The sequence below is a fragment of the Acomys minous genome, assembly GCF_964271855.1.
Source record: "Acomys minous genome assembly, chromosome: 9".
NCBI lineage: Eukaryota > Metazoa > Chordata > Mammalia > Rodentia > Muridae > Acomys > Acomys minous.
Genome location: NC_140490.1, coordinates 52975655 through 52988318, shown reverse-complemented (window position 1 = coordinate 52988318; position 12664 = coordinate 52975655). Strand labels below are relative to the sequence as shown.

General features: G+C 45.6%; 1 protein-coding gene across 2 annotated transcripts in view; it reads right to left on the bottom strand.

Moving 5' to 3' along the window:
- NEDD9 (neural precursor cell expressed, developmentally down-regulated 9) overlaps positions 1-12664 on the bottom strand; it is a 179126-nt gene that overhangs the window by 47478 nt on the left and 118984 nt on the right. The window contains exon 1 of one of the 2 annotated variants that reach the window (XM_084794864.1): positions 2473-2632. The exons of the other annotated variant lie outside the window; for it this stretch is intronic. Within the exon in view, the coding sequence (XP_084650990.1) occupies positions 2473-2484 (12 nt within the window). The 5' untranslated portion in view covers positions 2485-2632. Of the gene's footprint in view, positions 1-2472; positions 2633-12664 lie in introns of those variants that run through there. 2 annotated transcript variants of the gene reach the window in all.

The window sequence follows — 12664 nt, the reverse complement described above, 5'->3', positions numbered from 1 at the left end:
GGCAAAATGAGTGTAAGTTGATTGTTCCCTAGTTATGAACTCTGAAGTAGCTAAACAAGATCATCTGGTTACTAACAAGAGAGAGAGAGAGAGAGAGACCCTTCAAGCCTGACTTACAAATCTCACAATGATCCATTTTTAAGCCCATGCTAAATTTATAGTTTATGGCGCAACATAGTGTTTAAGAGGTAATTCCAGACTCCTGGGCTTTACAATCTAATAATTATCTGGGTTTACTACTTAAGTAGCTCAAATTAAACAAATAAATGCCGACTTTGTGTTTCACTTTGTGGAGTTACCACTGAAACCAAATAAAAGAAGACTCTCCTGACGGCAAACTTGGGATAAAAAGGTTCTGAGCTTTCTGGGACCAGAACATTACCGGTGAGAGGGGTGTTTTAGGGAGTTACAGATGATTTCTGTTTCAGTGTTTTTTTTCCCTCTTGGTAGTGTTTAAATCATGAGTATTTGACTGAGATCATTTGTAACTGTGCTCCTCAGCTGGTGTACTGGAAAAATCACTTAGCCTGTGTACACCACAATTGCTACCTCTGAAAATGAATGTGCCCTAGAGCTGCGGGAAGAGGTAACTATGGCAGTCTTGTAACTCTGCTCATCCTGCCTCTACTTTAGCATCTCCTACAAAACATGACTAATTCTCCCCTGAACAACAGTTACCTTTCATTAACTAATAGAGTTTATGACAGAAAGAAACCGGCTCACTTCTGCTGGGGTTAACCCATGGTGCCTATGTGTTGCTTGTTTACTTGGGGAGCTCAGCATTTTTGCTAGTGATGTTACATATAAATAACAACAACAACAAAACAACAAACAACCATCACCACCACCACCACCATGTATTTCCATCGCTTGGCAATGTGTTCAGCTCTGGGCAGAGCCATCTAAGTGGAAAGCTTTCCGCAGTGACGTTTCTCACCTGCAGTCGCCATGACATTTTTCTTTCCATAAAGAGCAAAGCTAAACATGATGAGGTCACTGAATCAAAGTGACATTAGACTTTGCCACTTTCTAGACTGCAGCACTCGAAGTTCACATTAAGCCATTTAATGCTCCAGGACCAGATGGATGAAAGCCTTTTCCTTTACTCTATAATACAGTCCTGATTCAACAACAGGGAGGAAGGGAGAAAACACAGTCTTTCTAGGCTATATATACCATGTAGCCCCATAGGTTGTGAACAAGGAGACGTAGCAATGGAGAGAAACATTCTAAAAAGAACCTGCTCCTGCCAGGTAAGTAGCTGCTTTTCTGACAGAATCCTGGAGCCATCCTTTTGTCTGCATGCCCCCCCTGCTCCCTCCCTCCCCCTGCTCCCTCCCCCCCCCTCATATGGAAAATGGAAAGCTGACAGTGGGGTGATAACGGATACCTGGTTCTTCAGACTGCTGGAACTTTCTCAGGAACTCGTGTTTTGGTTCACAGCTTTTGAACAAGATTTACAGACACTTGAACCAAAGATGGATGTTCACCAGTGGCTGTTAGCTTACAGCAACTGTTTGCAGCCTTCTACCCAAAGGGAAGGGCCAGAGGTTACATACCTCAGAGGAAAAGAAGTTAGCCCCTTGCTAGGTCAGTTAAGAAGATCTGTTAAGCTACCTTACCAAATAAAATTTTGTAATAACACTGTCTTTTAAATGTCGAGGGCTCGTGTCTATTAAAATAAAAAGGAGTAATAAATAAACATGGCCAAGTTACTGCGAACTGCTACTGGGGCAAGTCCCTTGGAAACTGCCTCCTTAGGCGGGATGTGCTGAGCCAGTCAGAATCATTTTGCCAAGAGTAACCCCAGAAACCGTGGCGCAAAATGCAATGGAAAATAATGCTGCCAAAATATGAGCACGGCATTCTGTAAGCGTCAGGGAAAATAAGCCAGCCAGAGCCGTCATACTTTCAGACCCATTCAAACCCCAATAAAGTGTTATCCAGAAATGACTAACACTCATTTATTCATAAAACCAAACTATCTACGGATGTAGGAATTCTCCGTCATCACCCTGTGATAGTGTCTGAGTTTTTCATTTGCTTCTACCAAAAGTGCCTAGAGCAGACAGCTTCCCAGATAAAGTGCTTAAGGCAAATCTAAAAAGGTGCTTTTAAAGACCGCCAGAGACTCAGGAGTTCTAGGGCTCCCTGGGGCTGCCTTTGGTCAGAGAGCAGCTACGTGCCTGCTGCGATGCGGGTTAGACACTCTCTGATCTCCTGTGACCACTGCTTCTGCTAACTTTCCTCCACTGCCTTCAGCTACCCTCAGCAACTTTCAGATCATTGTACTAAGAACTAGTAGATCTGAAAGCGCAAGCGGGGTAAACCCTAGGGAACCCTGGAAACAAGATCAGACGCAGCTCAGCGAGACCAGACACACAAGGGAGCCCTGCATAGTTTCAGGGTGGGAACCCGCAGGCACAGCTGTCTCCAGCTTCTCAGGACACCTTGTGTGAAAGGCACCCTTACCTTATATTTCATCTCGGCGGTAGTCAGGTGAGCCCTGGTCCTATCTCGTCACACAGTGAGGTACTGCAGTGTCAGTCTCTCCATTGAGCACAGGGCTGGATGGAACTGAGAAGCTCGCCTCCGGGTGCACTGCGGAGTCTCTGAGCGCACAGCTTAGACCAAGACCCACAGAACGCACACCTCATTTGCATACTTCACCACCATTGGCTGGTGATCGGAAGGTACCGCCTCCAACCCGCCCACCTCCAACTTCTGAGACACTCCGACAAAGAGCGTGTAATATGATCATTTCTTTTCACATTATCAAAAGGGCGGAGGAGAAAACAGAAAATGGGGAGTCGGCCCAAACCACCCCACGAAATAAAAATTTAAAGAGGAAAGAAATGGAAATCAGACAAAGCAGATACATTCCCTTTGAGATTAACCTAAAATTTAAAGAATCGAAATTCACAAAGCAGTCTGACGACCGTGCTTCCTGTGACCTAGCAACTAGTTCATAAACCCATTTCAAAGCCATTCACCTTACGGTCTCTACATGAAACGAACTGCGGAAACAAAAGGTTTTCTGTCTCCAGCCCCCACCCCCACCCCTTTTTCACTAACCACCCCTGCTGATAACTCTCTTTCTCTGTCCTTTCTCTTTGCCTTCCCTTTTCTGTGGCTGTTTGCTTTTCTCTCTCTTTCTCTCACTCTCCAGTGTTCAAAGCACTGCAAAATCAGCCTGCTTAGGAGCTGGAAAACACTTCTCCCTCAGTGAAAAGGAACCCACAAGCACCAGGCTTTCCAGGACCACCTAACTAGTACCTTAGAGAAGATAAGCGTGTCAGACACATTAAGAGACATTGGCAGACGTTGGCGATAATGGTTAGATGGGACACCAAGCAGGTCCTATAGGACACACCCTACACATCATCTCTGTCCCTCCCGAACTCTGTGTGTTGACTGTTGGCATTGCCAGATCCAGCTCTGAACACTGGAGCCTTTTCCATCTGACCTCTCTCCCCAAAATGACCCATTAACCCCCTCACACTTATTATCCGGGGAGAACCCTACTGTTTGGTAAGCCTGTTTAAGGAGGACAGATTGTCTCTGGCAAAAGCATGGAGCATGATTTGTATAGCGGTTCCATTTTGAGATTTCTATAGAGAAAGAGAATCACTCTGGAGAATGCAGAAGTTCTTTTTCCTTGGGCCCCCCAGACTTAGAGCATTCAGTGACTATCCCATAGTTGGGATGCATTCCAGCCAGACTGCATGACTGGAAAAAAAAATCACCTAAGCTGGACCAGAATCAGTTTTGCCTCCAGCCTCCCTCTCTAAATTCTCAAATGGATTAAAACTTGGGGGGGGGATTATTTAAACAAAAAGCACAGGAGAGCAGATGCCCCCACAAAAGTGGTTTCTGAGTGTAGGGTTTATATTTATAGTTGAGACCATGTTTGCCTTTTTACAGGATTGCCCCAGAAGCCTTGGTGAAATTGTTATCCCTCATCAGGCCTCTTCCAGGCCCTGGCTTTTGCTCCTTGGCCTCACAGTAGAATTGAACCTGTGCACTTTGCAAGGTCTTTTGAATACAGATTAGACACGAAGCTCACTGTGGTTGGGGAATTGTCCTGGGAGCCCTGCAGACTCACAGTAGTGAGATGTGTTTGCAGTGTGTCCTGTGTCCATGGGGGCCTGGGGAGGCACTGAGTCAAAGGTCTTTCTCTCTGGAGGAGGTGTCCTGGGCCGCAGGAGATGGAGATGGAATTCCTTTGGCTTCTTTAGCAGCCAGGCTAAATTGTCCTTTGATGAGAATACAAGCCAGGCTAACCTGGACATTGCAAAACAGTGTGCCGAAGCGGGTGCTAGGCATCTGTGACATTGCGTTCTCAGCTCGAGGGCGTGATTCTATCAGGTGATCCTCTTGTTTTGCAATCTCCACATTGCAACCTTACCATTGCAATTTTAGTCTCTTAAAGTATAAAATAGAGAACATAATAGTACACACCTGCTGGGGTTACAGTGAGGATTAAGTGAAACAATATCCATAGAAATCAATGTTTGCCCCTAGTATTATTATTTTAATATCATTGTAAGTTTTAGTGGATATATACATGTATATGTAATTAGTGCTGTGGATTAAATATTTAGTTGTTATGTTAATGGAAGCCATTGCTGATGTTAAGTTGCCCTTTGTTATGAGTATTGGAGGCACTCACAAATGGGTAGAGAAATTAACCCTCCATTTGCCTTAATTTTTATATTTTATTTAATGTGTGTAAGTATTTGGCCTGTATGTATGCCTGTAAACCAAGTGCATGCCTGGTGCCCATGGAGGCCAGAACAGGGCATTGGATCCCCTAGGACTGGCATCAGAAATGGTTTGTGAGCTGCCATGTGGTTGCCAGGAATCAAACTAAGGTCTTCTGGAGAAGCAGGAGATGGCTTCACCACTGAGCCATCTCTCCAGCCTCCTTCATTTGCATCTTTTTGTAAGTAGCAGTTTCCTAGTGAACAAGTCTCATTCGAGTACCTATCATGGGCCAGGTACATGTCTAAGAGGGAGGAGATGGAAGTAGCCTAGACAAAGTTGCTGTCCCTCATGGAGGAAAATAATTGAGGGAATATATGCTACAAATTGAAGTGACAAATGCTATGAAGAGAATATTAAGTAGTGGAAATTTCTAGAGGAAAACAGACCAGTGTCTGTGTGGAGGGCGAGTGGGTGTCTTCCTTTCAGTGGAGCCAAAAGGGAAGCTCCCTGAAGGAGGTGATAGTTAAAATCTGAATAGCACGTGGGATGTAGCCACTCCCAGATCTGAGCAGAGAGCATTCCAGACGGAGGTGACACATGAGCAGCACTGCAGGAGGCATGAGCTCTGTGTGTTAGGAACCACAATCAGTGGCTGGGGCGAGTACACAGGACACGGGAGAACATGAGCAGAGGTGGTGGTGGGGAGCTAAGGGTTTCCCTCACCTGATAGGAAGCCATTAGATCATTTTGAGGAGAAAACAATTGATTTCCCTATTCTCTCTTTTAAAATATTATGCTGCGATTGCAGCTCAGCTTAAGTAACACAGGTAATTGTACCTGTCTTCTGGTCATCTTCCCTTCAAACGCTTTATAGAAACACAAATTCTCTCAGGGAATAAAGAAACAGCCCTTTCGGTATCTATTGCCTGAGATAGTGGAGGTGAAAAGAATGTTAAAACTGGATTATATAATTAAATCATGCAGGAAGCCTATGGACTGGTACCATCCCAGAATGGGCAAGGAGCCTGGGGCTCAGGCCTCACCTTGCACTCAGCAGCATTTTTTTTTTTAGTAGCTGTCTCTTTAGCAAAAGTCATGCCTGGTTAGACCTTGGTGCTTTTAGGAGTCAGGGGAATGGCACCCAGTGCCACATGGGAGATTTTATGAGTAGCCATTGGACATTGGTAGAAACATAGAAGAAAGGAAGCAAATGCTGGCACTGCCCATGGCTCAGGCAAGAGCCAGGGTCTTAGAACTAGAGCCTGTGAGTGAGCAAGAGAACTGCTTGGGAAATCATCTAGTCAATGGCCTCACGGAGAGGACTAAGCTGACATCCAGAGGGATTGGGCCCTCTGGGTGTGGCCCTACCTGCGGCAGTCACGTGTATGTTCAGCCACTCTCCTGAGTCTGCATGCTACTGATCTCATTTGAGTTTCCTTACTTGAAATCCCTCTGTGTCTCCATTTTCAGCATTACTACTTATTTACTTCCTAGAGGATGGAGCGGATGACATTAAGATTGTGTTCCACAATCTCTTAGTGATATGTTGATGGCTTAGGTACTGGACTTGGGACACTTCGGTGTGGACTATAGTGAGAACTTCACCCTTCCCCACTTCAGTTTCCTCCTCCACAGAACAGGCTTAAACCTTCCTGGCTTTGCACAGAGGGGGGGGGGTCTCCCTGCAGAGAATGCTCTAGCTAGCTGTTTGTCATTGGGCCTAGCCTAACACACTAAAGCCTTTGTGTGTGCTTGACCACAGCCCCCACCCTGCCCACCTCGTCCTTTCAGAACAGATCCCTCCTTCCCCTGACTGTGCCCCCATTGTGCTTGGAACACAGACCTCTTAAAGCACGGTTGTCATGTTTGGGTACTGCTGGGGTACTGACACTCTGTTTCTCCAGCCTTGAGTGGGTTCAGGAAGAAGCATGTTGGCTGGTTGATCTCTCTGTCTCTTTATACCTTGTAGTATGCTTAAGTCACTCACTGCCAGACGTATAAGGAAATAATTCAGAGAACGCCTGTTTGCTTCTCAGTTCGGCATAGTGCCTGGGAAAGGAATAGGAAAAAACCAAACCAAAACAAAACAAAAAGACCTTGCGTCTGAGAACATCCTCCACTTCACATTTATTAGAATAGGCACAGGATGCACCTTTTCAGAACCAACGCCAGCCTGCTGTCAGTTCTGTCTCTGTGAGCTAAGAATAGCATTTACATTTCTAAATGGCTTGGGAGGAGGCTGAAGAATAACATTGTGAGAGATGTGAAAATTACGTGCAATTCAAATTTCTGTGTCTATACGTAAAGTTTTTTGGCACACAGCCAACCCTGCTCATTTACATACTGTCTGTGGAACTGCAAAGGTTGGGCTGAGTGGTTGCTCCTGAGTTGGTAAATACTGCAAAGCTAAAGAACATATTTCCCAAAAAAACAAAAAACAAAACAAAACAAACAAACAAACAAAAAAAACTGATACAATAGCCAAGCATGCTAGCACATGTCTATAATCCCAGCTCACCCAGGAGCACTTAATGACTTGAAGATCAGCGTTGGTGAGCTGAGATCTCCTCCTCCCCGTCAAAACAACAACAAATCCCACAAGAATAAAATAGACACAACAAATAAAACAGCATGATCTGATTCTCCGCAGAAAATGTGCTACTTATGTTTGAAAATAGTACTTGATCATTCTGGCTTTGAGTTTGGATCCTTCCAGATCAGAAACAACCCAGAAGCTGAGAGAGTAGGCGATGTCCTAAGCAGAGGCACACTAGGGCCGCACATTACCATTTCTAGTTTGATATCACTTTTAAAGATCTGTGCTTCACCAGCCAAGGACAATACAGGTGGCAAACTTTAAACCCCTACCCAGATCTAGCCAATGGTCAGAACATTCTCCACAGTTGAGTGGAGAGTGGGATATGACTTTCTCACGTACTCTGGTGCCTCACATTTGACCATGTCCCCTGGAGGGAGACCTGGTGGCACTCAGAGGAAGGACAGCAGGTTACCAAGAAGAGACTTGATACCCTATGAGCATATACAGGGGGAGGAAATCCCCCTCAGGAACTGTCATAGGGGAGGGGAATAAGGGGAAAATGGGAGGGAGGGAAGAATGGGAGGATACAAGGGATGGGATAACCATTGAGATGTAACAAGAATAAATTAATAAAAAAAAGTGAAAAAAATAAAAAAGTAAAAAGGAAAAATAAAGATCTGTATATAACAAACCATCTTCTAAAAATATTATTTATACCATTATTCCATTCTATGTCAAGTCTATAGAACCTGCCAAAGGCAAGCCACTGAGAGTTTTCTCTTTCAGTCCAGTGACAGTTGACCAGAGCTCTCATGAGTGCTGGGCTTCGAAGCAGATGTTTAGCCATTGGCTCACTTAGCATCTGTCTTCTGTACCAAACCCAGGAGTGTAGTGTTCTTGGTTCCTATGCCACAACATGGAAACTTTGGAAAGTTGTATAGTTCACAGAGAGTTACAGGGTAGGTAGATGAGTGACAGGTTTGCAGTAGAAACTCAAGCATTCTTCCTGACTTGGTGTGGCCTTAACCACAGAGCTACAGTGCCCACTGGGCTTTCTCACAGCACCTTTACCTGAGCCCTGTTGATATTTCTTTAAGGGTAAGTCTACAGGTTAGTGGAGGGAGGACTAGGCATACCTGAGAAGCAGAAGGTGGTACTATCAAGCAGTACACACACACACACACACACACACACACACACACACACACACACACGGCCCATTTCAATTTTCATTGTCCTTTACATCCTCTGCTTACCTAACTCTCACTTTGCTCAAGCTTGCAGCCCATCTCTGTCAGAAAATTTTTCCTGGAAAATTCACTGTTGCCTACACACTCTCTCATTCCAGGCTCCCCATCCTTTCTGTGTCTTCCACCATCAATGGCCAAGATCATATCTTCTCAAATCCTACTTCCCTTAGGAAACAGCCATGACTGTTTGACTTTCGTCTCTCTACATGTTGAATTCAACAGCTCCCTCACCGCTACCAACCGCTTTAACGTATTGTGGCTTAGCACATTGGTCGTGGGATAAGGGCTACCCAACCCATCCCACCAACACAGCCTATTAGCAGCAGTGAACCAGGAGTAAATGACACTTCCTGAAGGGGTTGGTAAGGAGCTACTTCTTTAACGTTTGACTCAGATGAGGGTAGCATATATTTAAAAGGCTTGTTGGTTCGTGATCCCTGGCTTCCTTTAGACCCGGTTTCTCTCTAACTCAAGGACAAGCCACCTGGGGCTGGGCGGGGTTCTGAATTACACGAGTTGACAATGATATCTCTTACTGCACGGCATAATAGAACAAACTGCTCACAGGAACGAGTTCGTAGAGTCTTACATGCAGCCAACCTTTCACCATGTGACACTGTATAGTCTTCTTAAAAAAAAAAATCCACCACCTCTCCCACCCGTAGCTTCTGTCCCGAGAAGGCAGTGGTAGTCCCTGGGCACACCGTTGTAAGTGGAGTGACTGTGGGCAGCATCTGGACTTCACACTGAAAACCTGTGCAACTGTGAAGTTTCGAGGTTTAATGCTGTTAACTTGGGAATACTTAATTACCACCCTTTCTCTTCCCAAAGAACTAAGGAAGGTTGACAGCTGAAATTACACACTAAGTGAATTCACTCAACCCCAGTGAAATATGACAAGCAATTGTGGGCCTCCAGTCAGCACTTAGTATTTTCTTTCTTTGAAAACAGGGAGAGACTTAACTGAGGGATGAAGTCATAAGGAAAAAAAAATACAGACATACACAATAAACATGCACATTTATTGGTTCCATAAATATGCAAAAGGTTCCCATTGCTATAGTCTATAGGTACCTGGACGGACCAAGGTATAGTGCTCACCAGACGGAAGGAGCTTAAAGACGAAACAGTGCAGGCTGCCTGGCAAGGATGCATGGGTGTTTTCTCTTGTTTCAACGTGTTCTGTTCTTGCAAGTTTTACTTTGTCCAACTTGTTACATAAAACTGCCACGGAAACCCCTTCTGCGGGTAGGTAGAAACTTTAGATTACAGATTTTTACCAAGGCCAAGGTGATCTGCCAATACCAAGTAAACAGGAAGCCCATGATTGGATGGAGCAGTTTTGCTTTCCAGCACTGCCCAACGTAACAACAACGCTACAGAACATCTTTTAAGTGATAAAGACAAGCACACTTGTTTCTGTCCCTTGCTAATCCTTCATACAGTGTCACGCTTGCAAAGCACTTCCTTTAAACACTCTTCCATTTTTTAAATTAAATTATTTACCTGTGTATGCATGTGGGTATGTGTGCTTTGTTTGTGTTCATGCATGTGTGTATATGGATATATGCAGAAGACAGAGGACAATCCTGTGTGTCACCTCTGGGAACCATCTACCTTAGCTTTCAAGGCTTATTTTTATTTTTATTTAGTATGTATATATTTGCTACATGGATGAGTGCTCCCAGAAGAGGGCACTGGATCCCTCCCACCCCTACACAGCTGGAAGCTGGAGTTATAGGCAGTTGTAAGCCACCCAAAATGGTGCGGGGAACTATTCTCTTAACAAGAACCATGCACTCATGTCCATAGGACAGATAACTGCTACTCAACCTCCTCTGCCTCTGTCTATCTTATAACTTGAGACAGATTCTCTTAACAGGACATGGATCTCACTGTTTTAGACTGGTCAGAGAGCCCCAGGAATCGTCCTGTGTCACCTGCCCAACGCCTGTGTTGGTGGAGTAAACTGAACAAACTATGTACTCTGGGCCCTGGCTCCAGGGTAGGGCTGGATATTCTGTACTCAAGCGCTTTGCCATTTCCACGGCACAGTGGCTGTTGACAGCCACTTTCAGCATCTAGTATCTAGAGTAACTCCAGACGCCAGTGGCGGTGGGGCAATACGGGGAGGCGTGGGTTGAAATCCCGCTGGATTCGCTATTTCTTTATAGGTTGGAGGTGCATCCCTCATTCCAGCAGCGCCTCAGAGAAAGCCTTTCCTGTGTCCTCGCATCAGCAGAAAACATCCACAGACCTCTTTGTCCTGCCCCATTCTTTGCCAGCTGCTGCTGCTGAGCCAGAAGAAGGAATCCCTGCCACGCAGGGCCTGGTGGAGGGGGCAGGAGGAGAAGAATGTGGGGGGCGTGGAGGCACAGCATGCTGTGCCCAGGTCCAGCCTAGTGTTTGAAGAGTTTGGTTCATTTTTAAAAAGCAGAGTGCTCCAGCTCTCAGCAACTTCTTGTTCTGTCTGCTAGAAAGATGCCTGCCAGGCGGAGCCCAGAGCTTAGGCAATGGCAGAGGCACCAGGGTCCACCCTCTCCTTGCCCAGTGGAGTGTAGATGGCAGGCGCATTCCTTTTTGCCCACAGAAGCTGAGAAACAAGGGGCAGCTCCCTTCTTTATAGGAAAAGCTGGAGGAGGCTGTGCTAACGAGCAGGCCCCAGCTGCTCTTACTCATGTGTGCCGCTGAGGTTTATGCAGGATGAGATCCCTCAATTTGCTGAAGCCTTGGCACTCGGTGGTTTCATCACTGAAGATGTAGACAAGTGGGCGTTACAAGGGCTTCCTCAAACTTTGGTGCCTGGCAGTTCCCATGACTCATGCCCTAAATTTGAGCTTCTGGTCTTAGGAAGGGCAGAAAGTAGTGTCTAGAAGTAACCTGGGCCTCTGCTGACCTTTGGTGGCAGAAGCCACAACTCTTAATTTGTCATCCCCAAGTCACCCTACATAGTCATCTGTTTTTCAGTATCTGTGGCAGGACCTCATACGGTTACCAGAACACACAGGTGCTCAAATCTCTTGTATGAAAAATGCACTTCTTCCTGTATGCATTAACTCTTCTCTGGACCGCTCAATGCAATGTAAATGCTATGTAAATGGGTGATATAGGGGCTAATAACAAGCAAAAACATCTGCACATATTCAAGAGACATGCAGTTTTCCCGTCAAGAATTTTCAGTTCCACAGTTGAGTGAATGGAGAATGTAGAACCCACTATATTGAGGGATGATTCAAGTCCACTGAGGGACTCAGCTCTCTATCTGCCTTTCATGCCCTGGTTAAATCCAGGTCTTCACCCCTGCATACAGCCTCACAGCTCCTTGTCCATCCTAGATTGCAATGGCTCCCATAGGGTGAGATTCATTCACTCATGAGCAGATTCATTCACCTTTCAGAGGGCTCGTGGGAGAAATGAAAAAGACACAACGTTGGGCCAATCCAATGGGGGTTTGGGGGCCAAGTGTGCTATGTAAAAGTTCTAGAATCTTGTACATTTATATTTGTGGCAGTCTAAATACACCCTCAAGTCTTCAGTTATGGACCTTTTCCCAGTGCCCACCAATCTCTGTAGCCAGAGAGCAAAGGGTCTTACATGCTAGCCTCCTAACTGTAGCCCCATACCTCTGCCTCCTGGCTGTCAGCAAGCATCCTAGGCAGAAACACTCAGTGCAGCACTAATGTTTACACTTCTAGAACAAGGAGATGGGAAAGGCTTGTGAAACGCAAGCTTATACCCACGACAGTGATGGAGAATCATTTCAGCCCATGTAAAATGGCTCTTGTAAGAACTACTGTCAGAGTTTCAGAGAATTGAGAACGAACACATTCTTAATTTCTGCCCCTGGCTCACTGTGGCTCTGTCTAGCATACAGCCCAATGTGAGTCCTGCATGGTACATTTGATGATGGGCCGTGCTCTGCTGAGAACCACCAACTTCTCTACTGCTGAAGCTGGAGGCTCTTCTCCATTTGTTAAAACCTTTACCTCTCCCTGGGCCAGATGAGCAGTCTGCTTGAGCTAGATGCTCCTAATGGTTTCCAAGTAGACAGCAAGCCCTCCTATTCTCTCCCACTTCTGCCCAATCCTTTCTTGTTTTCTTTTCAGGCAGGCATTCCCTGAGGCTCTGTCCTCAGGTACTTTTGCCTTCTGCATCTGCCCCCTTCTCC